This window comes from Notechis scutatus, chromosome 4 (genome assembly GCF_049901735.1).
Source record: "Notechis scutatus isolate UNSWTSFEM ecotype Mainland chromosome 4, rNotScu1.2, whole genome shotgun sequence".
Classification (NCBI taxonomy): domain Eukaryota; kingdom Metazoa; phylum Chordata; class Lepidosauria; order Squamata; family Elapidae; genus Notechis; species Notechis scutatus.
The window spans coordinates 74,645,212-74,665,370 of NC_142012.1; the positions used below are offsets into that span (position 1 = coordinate 74,645,212).

General features: G+C 39.8%; 1 protein-coding gene across 4 annotated transcripts in view; it reads left to right on the plus strand.

The window, feature by feature from the left end:
- The first annotated feature begins 4,949 nt into the window (after positions 1-4,949).
- CCSER2 (coiled-coil serine rich protein 2) overlaps positions 4,950-20,159 on the plus strand; it is a 48,976-nt gene continuing 33,766 nt past the window's right edge. For 3 of the 4 annotated variants that reach the window (XM_026674221.2, XM_026674219.2, XM_087963839.1), the window contains exons 1-3: positions 4,950-5,058; positions 10,658-12,076; positions 13,216-13,421. In XM_026674221.2, coding sequence (XP_026530006.1) covers positions 10,702-12,076; positions 13,216-13,421 — 1,581 coding nt within the window. In that variant the 5' untranslated portion in view covers positions 4,950-5,058; positions 10,658-10,701. The remainder of the gene's footprint in view (positions 5,059-10,657; positions 12,077-13,215; positions 13,422-20,159) is intronic. The other variant, XM_026674220.2, reaches the window with a different exon arrangement.

Consider the following 20,159-nt stretch of genomic DNA (forward strand, 5'->3'; position numbering starts at 1 on the left):
CAAAGGTTCCTTTTTCAAGAGGGAACTGGGTTGGTTTTTCTTTGAAGATGTTTTGCTTTCATCCAAGAAGCTTCTTCAACTCTTGGGTGAGATGCCAAATATCTTCAAAGAAAAAACAGAAAGTCCAGTTGCCTCTTGAAAAAGGACCTTTGGGACAACCATGACCTGGATGACTGAGAATCTCCATAGACATATTCTTCAACAGCTTATTTGAAGATGTAAGGCCATGAGAAGGAAATGGAAATGACAAGAAGTACCTTTGGTTGCTGGAAAAGTTGGAAAAAGTAAGTAAGCCCAGAGTAACCTTGTGGTAAGATGGGCAGTCAATACATGTTAGAAACAAACAAACAAGTAAATAAACAATGGGAATGGAAGACTTAGGATGGTGATCTAATGAAGAAAAGGATCAACAAGGGATGGATGCTGCATTAAACATAAAAGTCAGGGACCATCACAAAAGAAATCTGCTGTGGTTACATGGGATTGCTTGAGGATCATATCACTCAAGAGCAGAAGAAAGAGTGAGAGAGAGAATGGCTCAAGAAGGCAGAGAAGACCAAGGACGTCATGAATGGACGAAGAGGATAGATCCTTCAAGAGAAGGGAGAGCAGCTCAGATAACAAAAGGCGATGTACATGGAGATTTGTGGAAATCAGGATGGTTTGTGAAAAGAGGAAGGCAGAAAGAAGTATGATAAAGGGATCTGGACCTTAGGATGCTTAGAAGTGGCCCTGGACAGTGAAGGACTGCCCCCTGGTTGTTGTGGTTCGCCGGAAGCAGGTGCAGATGGCTGAGGTCTCGGAGAGCGAGGACTTGGATGAGGGGCCTGCGTGTGATGCAGGGATGGGGCCAGGACCATCAGGGAGTGGAGTGCTGCCTTCGGAGATTGTGGAGGCTGGCAGCAGTGAGGAAGAGGCCCCCGAGGAGCCTGTGCCCAATGTGCACAGAGCTGCTCAAAGGAAAGAGCAGCTGCAGTAGCATGGGCGACTTGGGAGTAAGGCTGCAAGGTAATGGCCCCTCCCTGAGGAGATAAAAGCCAGCTGAGAAACCGGAGTTCTTTGCAGGAAGCAAAGAAGTTTTTGCACTCAAGCCTTGTGGACGTTCGGAATATCTTGGTTGGTGTTTGGAGACTCTTTGTGTTTGAAATATTTCTTAGTAACTTTATCTAGTGTTCTTGGCAGCCTTGCACAACCTTGGCAAGGCTCGTTCTTATCAGAGACAATTAGTTTGAAACAGCTTTTTAACCGGGAAAGGAACAGAATTTGTAAAGAATCATTAAAAGGTTTTGCTGTTACCTCCATTTTGTGTTCGTTTCCTTGGAACAAGGTTTGGGTCAGAACACCAGTGCCTCTGCTAGGAAAAATGGAGTTCCATTTTTGCTGGCAGAGCAGGTGCTCAGTCCATCACAGGTGCTTCCGATATGAGGGACGTTGAGTTGGCCACGCCCCCCAGCACCCCTCCCCCGAGGTCAAACACAACCTTGATGCGGCCCTCAATGAAATCGAGTTTGACACCCCTGTTCTGCTTTTCATTCAGTATTTCTCTTTTTTCCACTTTGTGTAACATTGCTTATCCCTCTAACCTCTCCACTACAATTTTTTTTTATTTATTTAGTCAGATGTTTCCTGTTTCTCAATTAAATAAACCTCAAGTAGGATGTACAGTAATAAAACCCAAATAGAATTACATAATTGATGAATTTTAAAAAGAATCGAGATCAAGCAATATTAACTATGAACACACAAAGTCTCCAGAATTGCAACATCACATCTGACGTATCTCATTCAGTACAGACAGTCCTCAACCACAGTTAAGGTCAACATTTGTTTGCCGCATTTTATGACCTTTCTTGCCACAGTTGTTAAATGAACCACTGCAGTTGTTAAGTTAGTTACACGGTTGTTAAGTGAACCTAGTTTCCCAATGAGTTTGCTTGTCAGAAGATCACAGAAGCTAATCACAGGCACTGCAACCATCATCAATAAAGTCAGTTGTCAAGCATCTGAATTTTGATCACATGACCATGTGGATGCTACAACAGTTGTGTGAAAAATGGCCGTAAGTCACTTTTTTCATGTTGAATGATCACTAAATGAACTGTTGTAAGTTAAGGACTACCTATATATCTCCTACCTGAAAGCTTTAAATGTAGATGCTGAAGACTGAGAGGTTGCGGGGGAAAAAAGCTAAATTACTTCTAGGCAATATTCTTTCTTTCCAAAGAAAGGGATTGGAAATGTTCATGGTAATACAGATAATGAAAAGGATATAAAAAGGTGATAGTAATCCAGTATAACTGAACTCCATCATATACGTTTTAATAATATATATTGTATTGAAATGTTACAGTATCAGATGGCTTAGGAATATAACAGGTGTGCGGGTGAGATTTTCTGAATTTATTTGTATAAATTCACAAGGGGGATAAAACTGTAAAAAAAAATTCTTATCTTCAGAAAATACACATTGTGGTAAGCAGCAGTTTTCATTAATCATCATAGTGTGTTCATCATCTCCTCCGTGGATCAGCGATGAGAGTTTTAGAGAAGACCACCAACCAGCTTAAAATCTGGTTTCACAAATACTTTACGCAGTGATCAAATCGTTGAAGGCCATTTTAATTGAGTTATTGTTATCCAATTTGTAGACAAATTGGATTGTAATCCCTTTCGCCTCCTACTCCTCTTTATTCGTTTGCTGGCTGGTACTTCATCTAATACCTCTTCACTTTCTTCTTTCTAGCACGCGGTAAGAATTGCATGCCTGTTGGGTTTCCTGGGATAAAGCAGGAATTTACTACTGAAAGAAAAATTGAATGTTATAACAACCACTCTTCAGAATAAAGAATCCTGGTAATCCTCAATTTATGACTACGATTGAGCCCAAAACCTCTGTTGTTAAGTGAGACTTTTGTTAAGTGAATTTTGTCCCATTTTACAATCTTTCTTGCCAGGGTGATTTCTTGCTTTATATACTGGATTTAGGTGTATACAAAGAATGGGTGTATACAGTGCCCCCAGGCATACCTGCTTTGATATGGTAATTATTTTCAAAAGCCATGAAAGTGCATTTTTACTTGCCAAGCATTGTTAAGTGTTACATAACCATAGGTTCTAACATAGCATTAATTTGGCTAACACTAAAAAGGCCATCTGAAAATAGAATTATTCTTTAAAGTAGTCATGTTCTTTGAGAGACTGCCAATGTCTCATGTTGAGGAATTATGGATGGATGGGAATGTATCTGCTTTTGAGAAGTCTGATCATATTACTATTAAGTTTATTTCCCTCCTATCTTGCCATTAGGTTACTCATAACCATAACTGGCGGCTTATAACCATAAGCAAAAATAAAGAAATTAAGAAGAAAGTTAAACAAAACAAGGAAAAAACAAAGAAAATACATTGATATGAGATTATATACACCCAAACATACACCCAAACACACACACACATGCTAGTAGGCTGAGACATTTTGCTGGCTCAGGTGAGATTGCAACTATCACTGGCCATACTATAACACGTGGCATGAAAGTATATGTCTCCCAACAATATGCTACATTTTTGTGAATTTCCTCCTTCCTTCGACAAGGAGGTATTAGCCTTTTGCATAAATAAATGTACATGGAGGGCCTGAGCTGTCTGGATTCAGGATTTGCCTTGTTATTGCTATTTTCTAAAGAGAATACTTTGCGCTTACAGTTCAAGTATCCAAAGTGAGCAACAAAACAGCCAAACAAACACCAAAGACCAAACAAAGGCTTGCAGGAAATTCATTGGAAAAGTGGTTGGCGCAGCTGCCCTAAAGCAGTTGCCTCTAAGAAATTTGATCTAAAATAAATTAATGCCCATTGAACCATGTTATCTTCATTTGATTAAAATCAGCTTCTTTCTATGCTAGAGGGAAATTTGATGAAGAAGTGAAATGGCCAATAGCAAAGAATTAGGTCAATGAAAGGTAGCTGAGAGTGAACAGCTAGCACACCAGTTCCAACCCAATGGTAAATATTTTGATAATGGCAATAATTCCCTCCTTTACTTGAAATGTATTTCTTGCACGCAGACAGAGTTTAAGGGAAGTGCCCGGAGTGAGTCTTGACAATAGCAAAATAATATTGGAGAAAGCTTTAATTGAGCATACGTGGGTTGGACAGAAATCTGCATACCAATATACAGTATTTACAGCTCAGGATTGAATTGACGGTCCTTAGAGAGCATCAAGTTTAATTGTTTCCTTGCAGACATTTTTTTTTAAAATATAAATTTGTATTAAGTAAACATTAAAAACAATTGAACACAGTTCACAGCAGACAGACATTTCATGATCCAAACTAGGCAAGCTGATTAGTGCTGGAAGGGAGTGAGGTCTGTGGAGTCCTTGGCGTTAAGCCTGATTGCTTTCTTGCAGACGTCTCATGACCCAACTAGGTTACATCATCAGTGACTTGTTAATGAAACATCTGCAAACCAACCCAAACCAACCAGCCCAAGCTTAGAGAGCACCTAAGTGCTCCACAGAAAGAAAGCTGATTCCGCTTTTAAAGCTCTCAGTCAAAGAAATTGCTACCCAACAATATGTGCTGACAACATTGGTGCCCCGTGTATTGATGCTACTTCCTACTCGGGTCATGAAACGTCTGCAAAAAAAAATCCCTCCCCGCTCAGAGAACATCAAGGACCCCGCAGACATCTGCCTTTATGCCTCCCTATTTAATTTTCCCAGGGTGGCGGCTTAAGCATTGGGCGCCACTGCCTTTGGACGAGTCTGCATGGAGAAACATTAAACTTCTCGATTTGAATCCGAGCGGGAAAAGCCGTTGCGGGGAGGGGGCGGGGCCAATGGAACGTTCGCTGGGCGGGCGGACGGGGGCGGCCAAGCGCCAGTGCGCGTGCGCGTGCGCCGCGGGTGACGCGGCATCAGCTGTCAGCGGGGCGGGGCCAAAGCCGGCAGCCAGTTCCGGGGACGGACGAAGGCGGCTCAGCCGAGGGACGGACGGACGGGCGGGCGGGGCTCTTCCGAAGACGGTTGCCGGCTCGCTTCGCCTGCTCCGCTCCTGCGGTGAGTTGGGGCGGGGGGTGGGGGGGGTAGCTGGCTAAGTTTCCCGGGAAGGAGCCCTGGCTGGATGGGGATGGCAAGGGCCCCCTTGGCGGGCGGGAGCCAGGAATGCCGCCTTTCGCCTTCCCTTTATCTCTCCCTTCCTCTCTCTCCCCCTCTATTTACCTCTCTATCCCTCTCTTTATCCCCCCTCTCTCCCCCTCTATTTCTCTCTCTCTATTTCTCTTTTCTCTCTCCCCCCTCCATTTCTCCTTCTAACTCCCTCTTTCTCCCCCCTCTATCCCCCCCATTTCTCCCTCTCTCTCGTCTCTCTTTCTCTCCCTTGCTCAGACCCGGTTCATAGTCTGAAATATTCAAAAATACCTTCTGAATACTAGGTCATCTATCTGTCTATATCCTCCTTTTCTCTCTTTTCCTATGCCTCCCTTCTCATCTATCTATACCTACCCATCTCTCTCTCTCCCTCCCTCCCTCCCTTCCTTTTTCTCCATCTCTCTATCCCTGTATTTATATCTCATTTTTGAACTGCCCATCTCCATGAGACAAATGCACGAAAGGAGCCATTCCTTTAGGAGAGAAAGAAAGAGGCCCCCCTGGTCTTCCTGGGGCTTTGCTCTCCGGCTCCAGTGACTCACAGAAATGGCCGGGGTGCCTCTCTCCCCCCCCCACCCCACCCCCATACCTCTGCAGAAGGGGAGCCTGCTGGGATAGGCAGGCTTGGCTCTGGGGGGGGGGGTGTCTGCTGAGAGGGTCTCCTTCGCCAGGGCACAGGGAGGGTCTCCTTTGCACAGCTGGGGAGGGGGAAGCACCCGCCCAGCAGAAAAGGCTTCTCCCTCCAAGGATGAATTAAAGGCAACCTTTCCATTGAAGATTCAATTCAATTCTGGCCAGTCACTTCCGCTCTTCCCTGCCTTCTTCCCCAGGTCACAGGGAAGAAATACAAGCGAGGGGAAGAGGGGTGTGCATAGCTCCGGAACACCTTGGCAAAAGTGTGGGGTGGAAACCAGAAGGGAATCCTTTGCTGAAATTAGAATAGCTGAGTAGCCAAGGAAGGGCTTGTCTTCCTGAATAGGTGGTGATGGCTAAATACAATGCGACCTTTCGTGTCTACGGCAGTATTAAGAGTTATTACAAAAGCTGTCCTATTGTTTTTGGAAAAAACATGCATGCAGCACCCCACTGTTTCAACCCACTCTGTTGTTTGGAAATTTAGTTGAAAAACCCCATGAGGGTTTTGTTTTTTTTTGGCCTTTGTCGGGTTTTTTTTTTCCTTTGCAAACTTTTTGCTTCTCATTCAAGAAGCTTCTTCAGTTCTGAAGAAAAAAAAAAACAACTTCAAAAAAGTCCATGTATCTTTTGGAAAAACCAGCTTTGGCTCAACCATGATCTGGATGACTAAGAAGCTCCTTAGTAGACAATAGTTGAGAAACATCATTTTACTCCAACCGCCTTTGATATCTCTGCTTCTTGCCTTTAAAAGCCTTTAGAGACACTGGGATTTCCAGAATCCAAAGGGGCTTTCTAAATCATGGGGGAGACACTCCTTGGTTTCTTCCCAGTTTCTCAGAAGATGTCTCTGTGCTGTCTGGAATTAACTCTTCCATGAGTTCCCTAACGTAGGATCCAAGCTGTAGTCCTAGAGTAAAATCCACACCTAGCCCACAGATTAGTAGATACCTATTCCGTGACAAGGTATAATAGTTAACAAAATGTGGCTTCCTGAGTGGGAATCTTTCCATGCCACAGGTTTCTCTAAATCAATAACCAAGTGAGAAGATTTCCAGGGTAGCATAGCACAGCTCCTATTGCAGGGCCAAATAATCCCTCTACTAGATAGAGAAGATCTTTAAGAGGATTAAACATTGTTGTTTTTTTATTCTTCTTATTACAGTACTTGGAAGTTGCCTTTAGAAGAGCTGCTCTAATACAATGTAGGTTAGAATAATAACAAGAGTCATCATTATCTCAGTTTTAAGAATGCCTATCTCAAAATAGACATCTCTTATGCTCCACTCAATAATACCTTTTATTTAATTAAAAGTTGTATCATTTTAAGGATATGGCAATTTCTTCTAATGTATACAAACTTCTGATCAAGTGGCAAGAAAGAATCATAGATTTATCATTGGCTGGTTGTAAAGTGATCAACGTCAATAGTAATTCTGATGATCATGGTGATATGATATGAATTGTCAGAGTGTACATTAATAAACATACTGTAGTCTACATTTCCTAGTAGCTTTTCTTGTTTTTCTAGAAAGTATTACTTTAAATTTCATGTTCATTCCTGTGTTAGTATTTAAATTGCCTCTTCTCCATCCAGTAACATAAAATAATGGCTAAGTAACTGACCTAATTAAGTACAGCTGTCTAATGTATCTAATCTGTTTATAAAATGGTTTAAGTGTTAAAAGTAGAATGTTGAATTAGAAAGTACAAATGATATCCTGATCCTAATTGGGAGTTATTTACTTCAGAAGATTTTTTAAATGAAAATCATACATTAATTGGAATAAAATAGCCGAGAATCTGAGGGTTTTCAATTATATTTCCTAATCAGATTTTTCCCCTTCCCAACATAATTTGTTCTCTTGCTCAAGCTTAATAACCGGCTATCTTTCTAAATAGTAACGGTTAACGCTTAAAATTAAGTGAAGAAGTTGATTTGAGAAGAAGATCTAGTGTAGGCTGTGCAGAGCCAGTTTGAGGAAGGTATTTCAGAAGGTGTGGGAATGTGAATGTTGCTCTTTAAAGCAGCTATGTCATTGTTGAACATCTATCAGTAGAGAAAGGAAGATCAGCATTGCAGTGGCGTATGAATGGCACACTTCAGTCTAGAACAGGGGTCTTGAAACTTGACAGCTTTAAGGCTTGTGGACTTCAACTCCCAGAATTCCTCCTCCAGTCATGTTAGCTCAGGAATTCTGAGAGTTGAAGTCCACAAGTCTTAAACTTGCCAAGTTTGAAGAGCCTTGGTCTAGGAATTTGTGGGTCTTACTTGTCCAGTCTGGAAGTGCTTTGAGGAAAAGAGCATAGGAGGTTTTAATGAACAAGGAATGCAGGCTGATTTCTCCTTCCTTGTGCTTTGGAGATTCTTCCAGTTAATGGATAGGAAACAATGCCTTAGTTGTCATGTCTACTTTGAAATCCAGCATGAGGCCATCACGTGGATTGTTTTTATTTAATCAAAAAGTTTTCCTGGGACAGTTCAACTTTTTTTTAATCACAGATGGGGTTTGTTGCAGTTATTAAGTGAATGTGCAGTCATTAAACAAATCGGACTCATTCTTTGATGGTGGAAGCAGCTGGGAAGGTTATAGATGCTGATCATATCCTGGTACAGTGCAACAGTGCAATAAATACATAGGCATTGCCAAGTGCACACATTTTTTTAGTGTATTTCATCGAAAATAAAATACAAAACAGTAAAATGAAACCGAACAGAAACATACCTTCAACCCCAACAACAACAACAACAATGAAAAAATAGTGTGCAAAACAGATGGAAAAATTGGCCAATTAAATTTAGCATTTAACATGTAGGATCCACCCTGGCTGGGTGATGAAAGAAAAAATGGTTTCCCGGAGTTTAATCATGCGGTTATGGGGATGCTGGTGATGGTCATAAGTGTGGAAAATAAGGGGTCATAAGTGATTATTACAGATTACAAATTAACAGTTGGAAGTGCTTTGGAAAATAGCTTGACCCCCTTCTTTCTGTGGTAGCCCTTCAAATACTGGAACACTGCTATCATGTTTCCCCTGGTCCTTCTCTTCCCTAGACTAGCCATAAGTTACTTCAGTGCTGGTATACCTGTATTTTAAAGAGGTTACGTTTCCAGCTTTGGAGACCAAGCATGATGGAGAAGTTAGTGGCTGTGTTACTGGGAACATGAGCAAAAACCTGTGAATATATAATGCTATTAATTTCCAGTGCCTCTCCATAATCTATATGTTAATGCGTATTTATTTAAGCTGCAATCACATAAATCGTATGGCTAGTTTTGTCATGTATAGAGTGCTTATTTAATAATATAGATAAAATAATCATCTGATTCATAAAATGACCACCAGTTAGGAACTACCCTAATATGTGGACAGTTTAAGAATAACAACAATAATATTGATATAATAAGATATAATTGGATTGTTGGATTGTTTGTGTCCTCTGAATGAGATTATTTTCCTGCAGGCTTGTCATCATCACACAATGTAACATCAGTAAAAATTGATGAGTGAAGTTTGCTGGTGCTTTGTTAATTGTAGTTGACCCTGCCATCTTGCTGGAGCATCACTTCTTCCTTGATGGTTCCTTGGTTAGGACATTGCTTCTTTCACAATTGTTTCTCTTATTGTTGTTCCTGCCCTGGGTATTGGCTGCTGGGGAACATATGCCCTGATTAGTTGTTTCCTCCCTGGGTTTTTAAATGTTGCGTAGATAGGCTTACCTCTGTGTTTCTGTTGATGGATGATTTGTCAGAATGCCAAGCTTCCAGACATCAACTGGTCATTGGAAGATATGATGAGCATTCCTTGATCGCTCAACGCAATAAACAAATGGAACCACAGTTTCATTTCTGGAATTGTTGACATGTTAGACTGAAGCGGATTGAAAAATGCCAGCAGTAATTTGAAGCATGGAAGGATGACAGGATATCAGAGAAAATATATTAATGGACATCTTTGATTTGCAGGTTACTAGAGTGTAGAACAAAACTTATTCCAGAAACTTTTTAATTTGTTGTCAATGAAGCTTCTCAGTCACCCAGGTAGAGTTGTCTGGAAGTTGAGTCAGGGCAACTGGATTTCTTTTTCTTTGAAACAGGTACAGAATTTGATAGTTTTCTGTGGTTTCTTCCCCAAACCCCAAAAACTTTAACCTTAGATTGTCTACTATTGACCTTACCCCTTTCCTAAGAGGTCTGTAGGGGGCGTGCATAAGCGTACCAATGTACCTACCATCCCTGTCCTATTGTTTCTTTTTATTTTTCTTATATGTATCCATGTATTCATAACCATGTTTATACTTATACCTGTTATAACTGCTTGACAGAATGAATGAATGAATGAATGAATGAATGTTTTACTGCTTATCCAAGAAGCTTTTCAGTTTGAGCAAGTTGGTTGTGTGTGTGTGTGTGTGTGTGTGAGAGAGAGAGAGATATGTCCTCCAGGCAAGTTTCAATTCTTACCTAATTTGAATAGGCTCCTTGAGTAGACACAGAGCCCTTAAAGAGTTCTTGCTCCTAAATCCTTCTTTGTTCTAATCTGTTCCTAATTTTTCAGGAAAAAAATAACCCACAGACTGCTGGCAAACCTTTCTGTGAGCACAATGGCACTACACATTGTCTTCTGTCTTGTTTTAGCTGGAGAAAGTCTAATAAATACCCTCCTCAAATAGCATTAGTGGGATACTGTGTGTTTGTTATATTTAGCTGATCTCTTGGTAAAGTATTTTTTCCCCATTCTACCTAATGTGAAGATATTCCACTTGTTTAAAATGTCAGGTTTATTCTAAATAACATACTATGTATTTCTCTTCAGGGGCATGCTCTTTATCAATAATATCTCCCCGTGTTTTGGTTTTTTTTTTCCCCTTCAGAGTCAACGTTGGAAGGCTATATCGCATGGAAGGACCTATAGCACATGGAAGAAAAAGCTCAGACCAGGATACCTTTGGTTTCCAGGTTGCCAAGATATGGAACAAAGCCTGCTGGAAGTACCTTACAGCCTGTTCCAAACGGGAGGGCTCCTCACCTTTCAGGGAATGCACAGATCATTGACACAAATTTCAGCAAGCACAATGGCACCAGTCGTCTGTCTTCCTGTAGAAAGCCTAACAAATTCCCTCTGGGAGATCGGATCGGTAATGAATATAACTCCAGTCAGGATCCCAGTGAACGAGTGACCGGGTCGGGACGATGTCCTCAGTCTGAAGGATCCGTTGGTCAGGAAGAGCTTAGGACCAGTTCAAAAACCACATTTTCAAAAGCAGCGAAACAAGCCACCATGTTTGTATCGCCCGTGGAAGACTTCAGTCAGAAAGGTTTGTCTGGTGTGTCTAATTCGAAGTATGCCAAAAGTTCTTTGTTAAGCAGGATGTCCTACCCTGGATTTAATGCGCCCAAACCCCAGTTGAATGGGATTTGTGGCAGCCAGTCGATGGTAGGCTTGCAGAGGATTAGAGGGAACCATTTTGTCACTCGGAGTAGCTCAGGGGAGAGCCTGGCGAGACCCACCGACAATGTTCCACCCGCTTGTGAAAAAATGGTCCGGTCTCAAAGCTTCTCACATTCCCTTCAAAGCTCTCTCTTGCCTCGCACATCTCTTACCCGATCCCACTCGTTTAACCGAGCGGTGGATCTGACAAGGCCTTACCAGAATCAACACCTAGCCCGTAGACCATCGCAGAGGCCGACTCTCCTGTCGAGAAGTGCCCGCCAGTTAGATGTGCCCAACGGGAACGAGCCTTCGAGGTACGAGTTTCCCAGGTCATTGGCTGCTTTAGCACCTTCTCACGTCAAGAAACAGCCCCTCTTAAATGGCTCGGGGGATGCGTCCCCTGTGAGGTTCAGATCAGGCCGCCCGTCGTTGCTGAAGCCCATGAACCAACATTTGAGTAGAAAGATCCCCATGGATGGCAGCGCCAGGAAAGATCCTGCAAATAGTTTAATGGAAGACCTGATTTCCACAGAGGTTAAAAGAGGCGATGCTGATGCCATAGAAACCCAGAGCAATGATTTTGTGGAGAGTAGCTGTAAGATGTGTACGGATGGCGACGTGGATGAAATATCAATATCTTCCCTGTCCTCTTCGGAGAAAAATGACCTTAGCGAAGATTTTAGCGATGATTTTATAGATTTAGAAGATCCCAGCCGAACCGTGCTGATTCAAGATGAGAAAGTTCCTGCTGAAAAGCTGGAAGATAGAAATGGAATGCCACCACATCAGCTACTATCTTTTCAGGAAAATGAGAAGTCGAACTATAATAACGAGGAATGGCTGCATATACATGTGTCAGGTAAATATGCAGGGTATGGTTTTTCAGTACTCATTTTATGCGCTAATGGAACCCAAAAGATGTTGTTACCTCTTCTCAAATAACGTTCCACTGTTTAACTTCTTTATTCATGTTGTTAATCCTGAACATTTGGCATTTGAGAGCCCTCACGTAAATTCATTTTTCAATTAGTTATAGAGAATGTTAAAATTCAAATTATATTTAATTTAATTGTGCAACTTGGACACTTTGGAAAGCTAACATTGTCAACTTAAGGTATGCTTAATGTCTGTGAAGGTTCTTAATCATCCAGGTTATGGTTATCCCAAAGATGCTTTTTGTGAACGAGAATGGGGAAGGGCACAGTCCGGCTGGGCATTCAGAGGAAGACCCAGGGCCACCCCCTCTTCATCCTAGGGCACGCAGGGTGGAATGGATAAGGGAGCAACGTGGGTTACAGGGGGGAGAAAAAGGCCCCGATTCCCTTCATTAGATGCAGCTGGGAAAACAGGATAAAACGGGTGCTTGCACACAGAACCTTGCTGGAAGCAAAGCGTGCATTATCTTTGTCATGTCTTGTCTTATCTGGGTTCTGGCCTCCTCCCAACTGTGTATGTTTTGTTACCTTTTGAAGTCTGCAATTCCTTACCCTGCCCTATCTCGTTAATTGCTGCACCATGGTTTGTGTTGGTTTTTATATATAATTTATATGTACTTTGGGTTAGGTTTGAATTTCTTCTCTTTCAAAAACTGTTCTTGGGAGAGTTTTTTCTCCTGCCGATGATAACTGGACATTGGGGGCCAAGTTGGAGGAATTAAAGAGACTTTACCTACTTTTGTGACTTTGTTGCCTTTGTGCCATGCCCTGGGTCATCACAGTAACTAAGACAATGTTCCTTAAAAGTGTGATTGTTCACTAGGGTAGTACATTGTGGGTTCACAGCCTTTGGCTTAGCATGCAGTGGAATGGTATATGAAGGCTGAGCTAATGTGTTTTAGCTTCCTGTATGGGTCACAGAATGCAATTTGAGAGCTGCTTTGATGTGATAAAAAGTTTTCTCTAGTGTCTTAGTACCAAAAAGAAAAGTACTGAAGTGTTAAATTAAGAATCTGTATACTGCATTGTATTTAGGGTTTTTTTTCTTCTTCTTTTATTTAAGAAGTAGATGACAAGAGTGGAACTGCCAAACTTCCCACTGGGATCAATGAAATTTCTTCGGAAATGGATTACAGAGCTGGCTCCTCTTTTGAGCTTTCTCCCTCTGACAGCTCGGATGGGACCTACATGTGGGATGAAGAAGGGTTGGAGCCCATTGGGAGTGTCCATCCGTGCGGCAGTTACGATTCTTCAGAAATTAACAGCATCGTATGTATTCTTTGTTTTTACATATGAACAGCATTGTTTGTATTCTTTGTATGTACCATGTTTCACTGAAAATACGACCTACCCCAAAAGTAAGTCCTAGCTTGATTTTTTTTACATGTGCACCCAATATAAGCCCCACCCCCCAAAATAAGCCCTAATTAAGACCCCGCCCACTCCAGGGTGCACGGGTTAAAAATTAAGCTAGGGTGGAGATGTGGGTGGAGCTGCCCTACTACTTACCTTTGGACAGTTTACCCCGACACCTGCCTCGCCAGCTCATTTCTTCTGCAGCCCGCAAGGTTTTCCTGAAGGCCTCTGGAGCTGATAACAGCTCCAGATCGATCCAGTGTTCTCTTATTGGCTGCAGAGGCCTTCAGGAAAGCCTTGCCAGCTGCAGAAGAAGTTATTGAAGGCCTCTGACAGTGAAAAATACACACACAGACACAATATTATCAGTGCTGTGCAAATATCTGTATTGCATCTCACATTAACTCCATCCTTTTCTGGAGAATTCCATGGCAGATGCAGCATGTGCAAAGATCTTGCGTTTGAAGAAGGCAGGAAATGAGACTAACTGGAGAACTTAGAAATAGAGGGGAGACTGGTTAATATAACAAGCTGCCTTTATAAGCTTGGTTGATTTTTCAGTGTGGAAATAAGTGCCTGTGCTTATATTGCTTTTGCAGTTCTAACTTATGGTACTGTTCGATTGTATTAAGAACTTGTCAGTGAATTCAAATACTGTAAGTGTTTGTTTGAAATATTTTAAATAAGAGGAGTTAAAACACAGAGGCCCTGCTCTTCAAAATTCTTTGGAAGTGTTTTTGTTAGCTCAGGAGCAAAAGTGGTCAGTTTTTTTCAAAAGTCAGTTGCTTAGGATGTTGTTGTGCGGGGTGTAGTTATCCAAGCTATGGAGGATATTCAATGTTGTATAATTTTGACTTTGACCAGTGGCCTATGGAAATTGAGGGTGCACTGGAAAGATTGTAAATGCTTGATGTTAAGCAGAAAGTCCGGGACTGATGTCTTGTGGAAAGTATAGGAAGTTTGAAAACTTTAATTCTTCATTTGATGAAGACTGCTGATATCCCATGCTGGTTTCTTCAAAGCCCCACAGAAGCCTCCTCCTTATCATCCCAATATGAATTTGTGAGCTGTCCTTTTCTTTCTTTTAAAAAAAACACCTAATTTAGTTGGCTTCTATCAATAGGTAGTCCTCAACTTGCAACTACAATTTTGTTGTTAAGTGAGACAATTGTTAAATGAATTTTGCTTCATTTTACAACCTTGTTTGCCAGGGTTGTTAAACAGATCACTGCAGTAGTTAACGGGTTAAGTGAATTTAATTTTTTTTATTTTATTTTATGCAAACAATCCATCTTCCATTTAAACAGTGTGTTGTCTGGGTACAAATATCTTGTGCAATAATAATTACAGTTGATATTCATTACTATAGTATTAATACTTTATTCTTACTTTATACTACTTTTCATAATATAGCTAACAATCCCCATCTTGGCGTATTTGATTCTTATTCACATGCTTACTATTTTTCACCAGTTTTCTTTAATTTCTAGTTTCTATATTTATTCTCTATTGATAAAGTAGTTCCCATATCATATAATATTCAGTGAATCTGGTTTCCTCACTGAATTGTCAGAAGATCGCAAAAAGACGATCACTTAATCCTGGAACATTGCAACTGTCATAAATACATGCCAGTTTCCAAGTATCTGAGTTTTAATCACGTGACCATAGGAATACTGCAAAGGTCATAAGTGTGACAAACAGTCATAAGTCACTTTGTTCAGTGCTGTTTTAACATCAAATGATGAACATCAAACAGATGGTTGTAAGTTGAAGCTAACCTGCAATATCTTCCATAGTGAAATAAATGGGAAAAAATGAGTTTTTCTGTTCTCTGTTCGTCCTTTCTCTAGTGCTTCCATTTTTATTGATTTAACAGTACAGCTACCCCCCATTCTTAATTGTTTTAGATATATATTTGGGGGGAAAAAATCTGTCATTTATCCTTATAAATATATGAAACCTCCTCTGAAGCCTGGAAATCACATAGGAGGGAACATTAATATGAGGACATTAAGATTTCTTAGATTAATACTCTGAATATTTTTCATTTTAAAGCCTATATTGGGATTCTTGAAGAGTCTAGCTATAATATTTTATCTCTTGAACAGTCAAGAATTTTTATTTGGATTTCTGCAAGGTTCATCAAGATTATATTTTTTTAGAGTGGTTCATGGTTTTTAGCAGTTGTACCAATTTTGTAACCCTGTTTTTGGTCTTTGACCCCAGTACCAGTAAAGAAACACAAACACACAGGTTGAAATTGTCCACTGAAGAGATAAATTTGCTCCCTTTGAAAAAGTCAACTTTGTAAACTTCTACTAACAGCTTTGTTACCATCCACTAACTTTTCATTTTACTAAGCAGGCTTAGAAATGTAGAGTCGACTAGAATTCTTTATTGACCAAGTGTCACACAAGGAATTGTACACACAAGGAATTAGTTTTTAACATTGTATTTAAGATACAATCTTTCTCTTTTGGGAGCCGAAATATAAACACTAATGGGAATGCCCTGCATTTGAAAAGTGGTGTGCTAAGCTGTCTGAAAAAGTGTGGGTGATTTTTGGTGCAACTTCCCTCTCCTTCAGAAATTTAAATACAGCTGAGGCTGTATGATGTTGAATATTTTAAGCAATTCTTTAGAAATGTTGCAAGTAGAGGCTAGATGGCAGCACAACAGTGTGCAATAACTGGTGTAAACATTCCACGTCAGACCAGTGTCATATTTCCTGTTTATGATTATGTAATTAACTTGGCAACTGTAGTATTAATATTCACAACTGTATTTATTTGTTTGTTCCTGAAACAAATGAAGCTAACTGTATGCTTCACAGATTATGTGTGCTCGAGTTTGTGCCAAATATCCTCTTGCCTAGAATTTAGCATACTTTGCATGTCTATTTTTCTAAATTATACCCTGATTAAAATGGCCTCGTTTGTAGAATTCTGACCTTAGATACAAAATGCCATTAGTGCCATTTTGTTTCACCTAGAAAGCAATCTATGTTGTTATCCACAAGTAATACGAATATAATTTTCACATAAATAGCATAGATGCACATGTCACTTGAGAAATGCTTTTGTATGTAAATTTATGCTTTTGTAATTAAGCAGACGTCTTAACTGCTGTGTCAATGAAATGGTAGTATCTGTATCTGCCAATGCATTATGCGTACTTTGTTACATTTTACAATTTTGTTCATTCAAAGGTGTCCTGTGTGTTCACAGTATTAAAATGTAAAAACATGCTGTGGGCATGAAATAAATGCTTTCTTGTATGGAGCATCTGCCTAAAAAGTAGAGTGTTCTCTGTTTAATTTTAGTTTTCATTCTATAATGCAGATAAAGAGTATACATTTTAAAATATTCTTTAGGTGCAAATTTATATAAAGAGGCATTTAATGATCTCCAATTATTCCCCTGAAAATATTAATGCTTTGTGCATTAAATAATCAGGGGAGGGGATTAATTTTGATGTAGGAAAATTTGCAAGAGGGCAGAATGATCAACACAGGACAACAACGTGTAATTATAAAGGAGAAAAGGGAGTTGGCATAATCTTTATGGCTTATTATTCAATTAATTGTTGTATGAGTGATGAAGTAAGGGCCAGGGCATCCATTTTCTCAGGTATACAGAGATGGCTGGTTACAACAAGCCAGTTAGACAAGTCAGATAATAATAGAATTTAAAAAGAAGAAGAGAAGAAACATGGCTTCTCTTACTTTTTAATCCTCGTTTTATTGGTAAATCATGGGAATCCTAATTTCAGAAAGCAGAAATTCATCTATCTATTTGACAGTAGTAATATTCCTAGTATAAAGCATTTTTAGAGACTTTACTTTGTGAGACAGCCTGCTGCTCAAAAATGCAGTACCGGTAGTAGTTAAACTGAGTCAAAAGTCTTCAATAGTTTTTTGAGTATTTATTCTCTGTGGCTGCTCAATAAAAACTGAGCACAAATTCCAGATTTAATCATGAATTGCACCTTATAAAATATGGACCCTGAGATTTTTTTAAAATGTAGTTTCAAAAGCATGCAAGAAACATATGTATGATTAAATCCGGTTACATTTATGGGTTGGATATCTTAATTATCCATCAGCTGCAAGGCCTCAAGCAAGGCTTAAGCTGGTTTTCTGGAGGTTTTGTTTTATTTTGTTTTGTTAAAAAACATGTATTGCTCTGCTGCTTTTCCACCTAGAAACCTGTCAACATTTTTGTTTTGAAACTATTAAAGCTGTACATTTTTCTTAATGTTTGAAGATTTGCAATAAGCAACTGCAGGATTGTAGAGGTCATTCTGTGTCACACTGAGCCAAAGCAAACCTATAAAGAGAATGTGGCTGGAATCACAGTCAATGGCGATCAGCTTTATTCAGAATAAAGCAATAAATTTGTTTTTAGAAATTCACCCTGGAGTTAGCAGGGAAGAATGAAGAGAATAGATTGTTTTTATTGTAAGTGTAAGAAGCCGTAATGGAGAATATTTTAAAGTCAAGAATATTTTAATGGACTTATTTATAATTCCAAATGCTCTGAACTATTATTTATGAATTGCCTATTAAATTGGTATTTTTACAATAGATTAACAAAGTAGTAGAAAAAGAGGAAAATAAAAAAAACCAATTTTAATGCAAAAAGGTGATGATCTAATCGCTTTAAAGAATATCAAGAACACAGATATCTCATTTGATTTTTTTAATGAGACAGATTTTTTCCCCTTATATCTGAGGATGTATATCTGTAGCAATGGAAATCCTGCAGTAAATGTAGAATAAATGCTGGAGTTATGGAGTTATGAACTCCATAAATTGAGTTATGGCTAGATAGGCACAGCATCCCTCTGTGGCATCCTTGGTGCTCTCTGAGCTTGTTTCCTTGCAGACATTTCATTACCTGAACTAGGTAACATCATCAGTGCTAGAAGGAAGAAGCATTGGCCCTCAACCTTCTAGCATTGATGATGTCACCCAGTTGGGTAAGGAAATGTCTACAAGAGAACAACCAAGCTTAGAGAGCATCCTCATTTCAACCCCGCAGTACCAATTTATTTATATCTCTGTGCTTAAACAGAAACACATTTCAAAAGTATGGGCCCCAAAACCATGAAGAAATAGACTGAAAGCTTGCCAAAGCTTGGTTAGAGGAGTGATTTCCAGAACTCTAGTTTAGCAAAAGTCATTGTGCTTTTTTTTTTTTTTTTTTTGGCTTCCTAGAGTCAATAAGAGGATGAAAGGCTGAGGCTCATAGTAGGGTTTGTTTTTCACCATGGCAACTGACCTCCCTGTCCATGTGATTGTTTGGTTGGCCCCAGGCAGACTAGCAATGTGGTAGCAGTGTCAGTGGTTGCACCTCTGTGATTGGATACAGGCCGGGAGGTCTCCTTGAATCCCCCCAGGGGTTGCTATGGCAACTGCAGTAATAAGCCTAAACCCAACCTCTGCCTCTTGTCCCTGCCTGGTCTCCCTTCATTGGGAAGTAGTTTATTTTAATCATCTTTGTTTTCTTTCCTAAAGGTATGGCACCTGCGTCCCCCTTCAGCTGTGACGTAATGTAGAAGAGCAGTTCTCTGTGTATGGAAAGGTTAAAAATCCAGCGCTATTTGATGGATTTTTGTAAACTTAAATATGTTGACTAAGTCCTTTTTGTAAAAGAAATACTGCCGTTTTGACGGTCAACCTTTTAAAAATCAAATTACACAATGTTTGTAAATTAGTGGGCGAGATACAACTATCTGCTGCTTCCTCACCCATTTAGTACAAAGAGCTTGGAATCTACAATCCGTTAGAATGAAAGGAATAGGAGTATTAATTCAGTTTACCCTTTCCTCTTAAGGGAAGAGTGAAATATCAATTGCGGTACTGTAAAATATTAGTGGGACTTTAGTAGTATTCCATTTCTACATACTTATTACATACTTTCTTATTAACAAATTGTAATCTGTAAAGTTAATAACAGCATTCAGAGAAAGACGTATCACCTGGGAAACCTCAAACGTTTTAATAACTTAATAAAAGTTTTCATAAATGCCTTTTGTCCCAGTACTTGGGTCTAGGCTTACAGACATAATTCTATCCATATGATTGGAATATTTCTTCAAGGCCAATAGTCAAATATATGCAAATCAAATGAATTGCCTTCCAAATCCTTGGTTTTGTACCTGGAAAATACGACACATCTAACCAGAAATTATGGCTCCCTTATGCTGCTTTATCTGTTTTTATGTCCTTTATTTGGCTTTCATAGCCCCTCCCCTATTTTAGTCCAATAATATTAAGAACTTTCATAGAGATGCTTGATTAATTGTGTGTCCTCAAGTTGCTTTCAACTCTTAGCAAACACCTAGGTAGATTTTTCTCCATGAAGATCCATCCCTTATTATTGTGTTCTTTCAAGTCTCCCACTGGTGTCCCCATTGCCACCCTACTTGAGTCCCTCCTTGTTGCTGGTCATCCTCTTCCACACTTTCCTAGACATATTTTAGTATTTGAATATAATTGTATCATGTTAGTCATTGTAGCTTTAAATTATGTTTTATCGTTTACAAGTTTCAATAAGTTAGTACTGAAATGGGTGTAATTTTTTCTCATTGTATCTTACGCTGGTCTATGGCTGAAATAAAGATCTGTTTTAGCCTGAATACTTA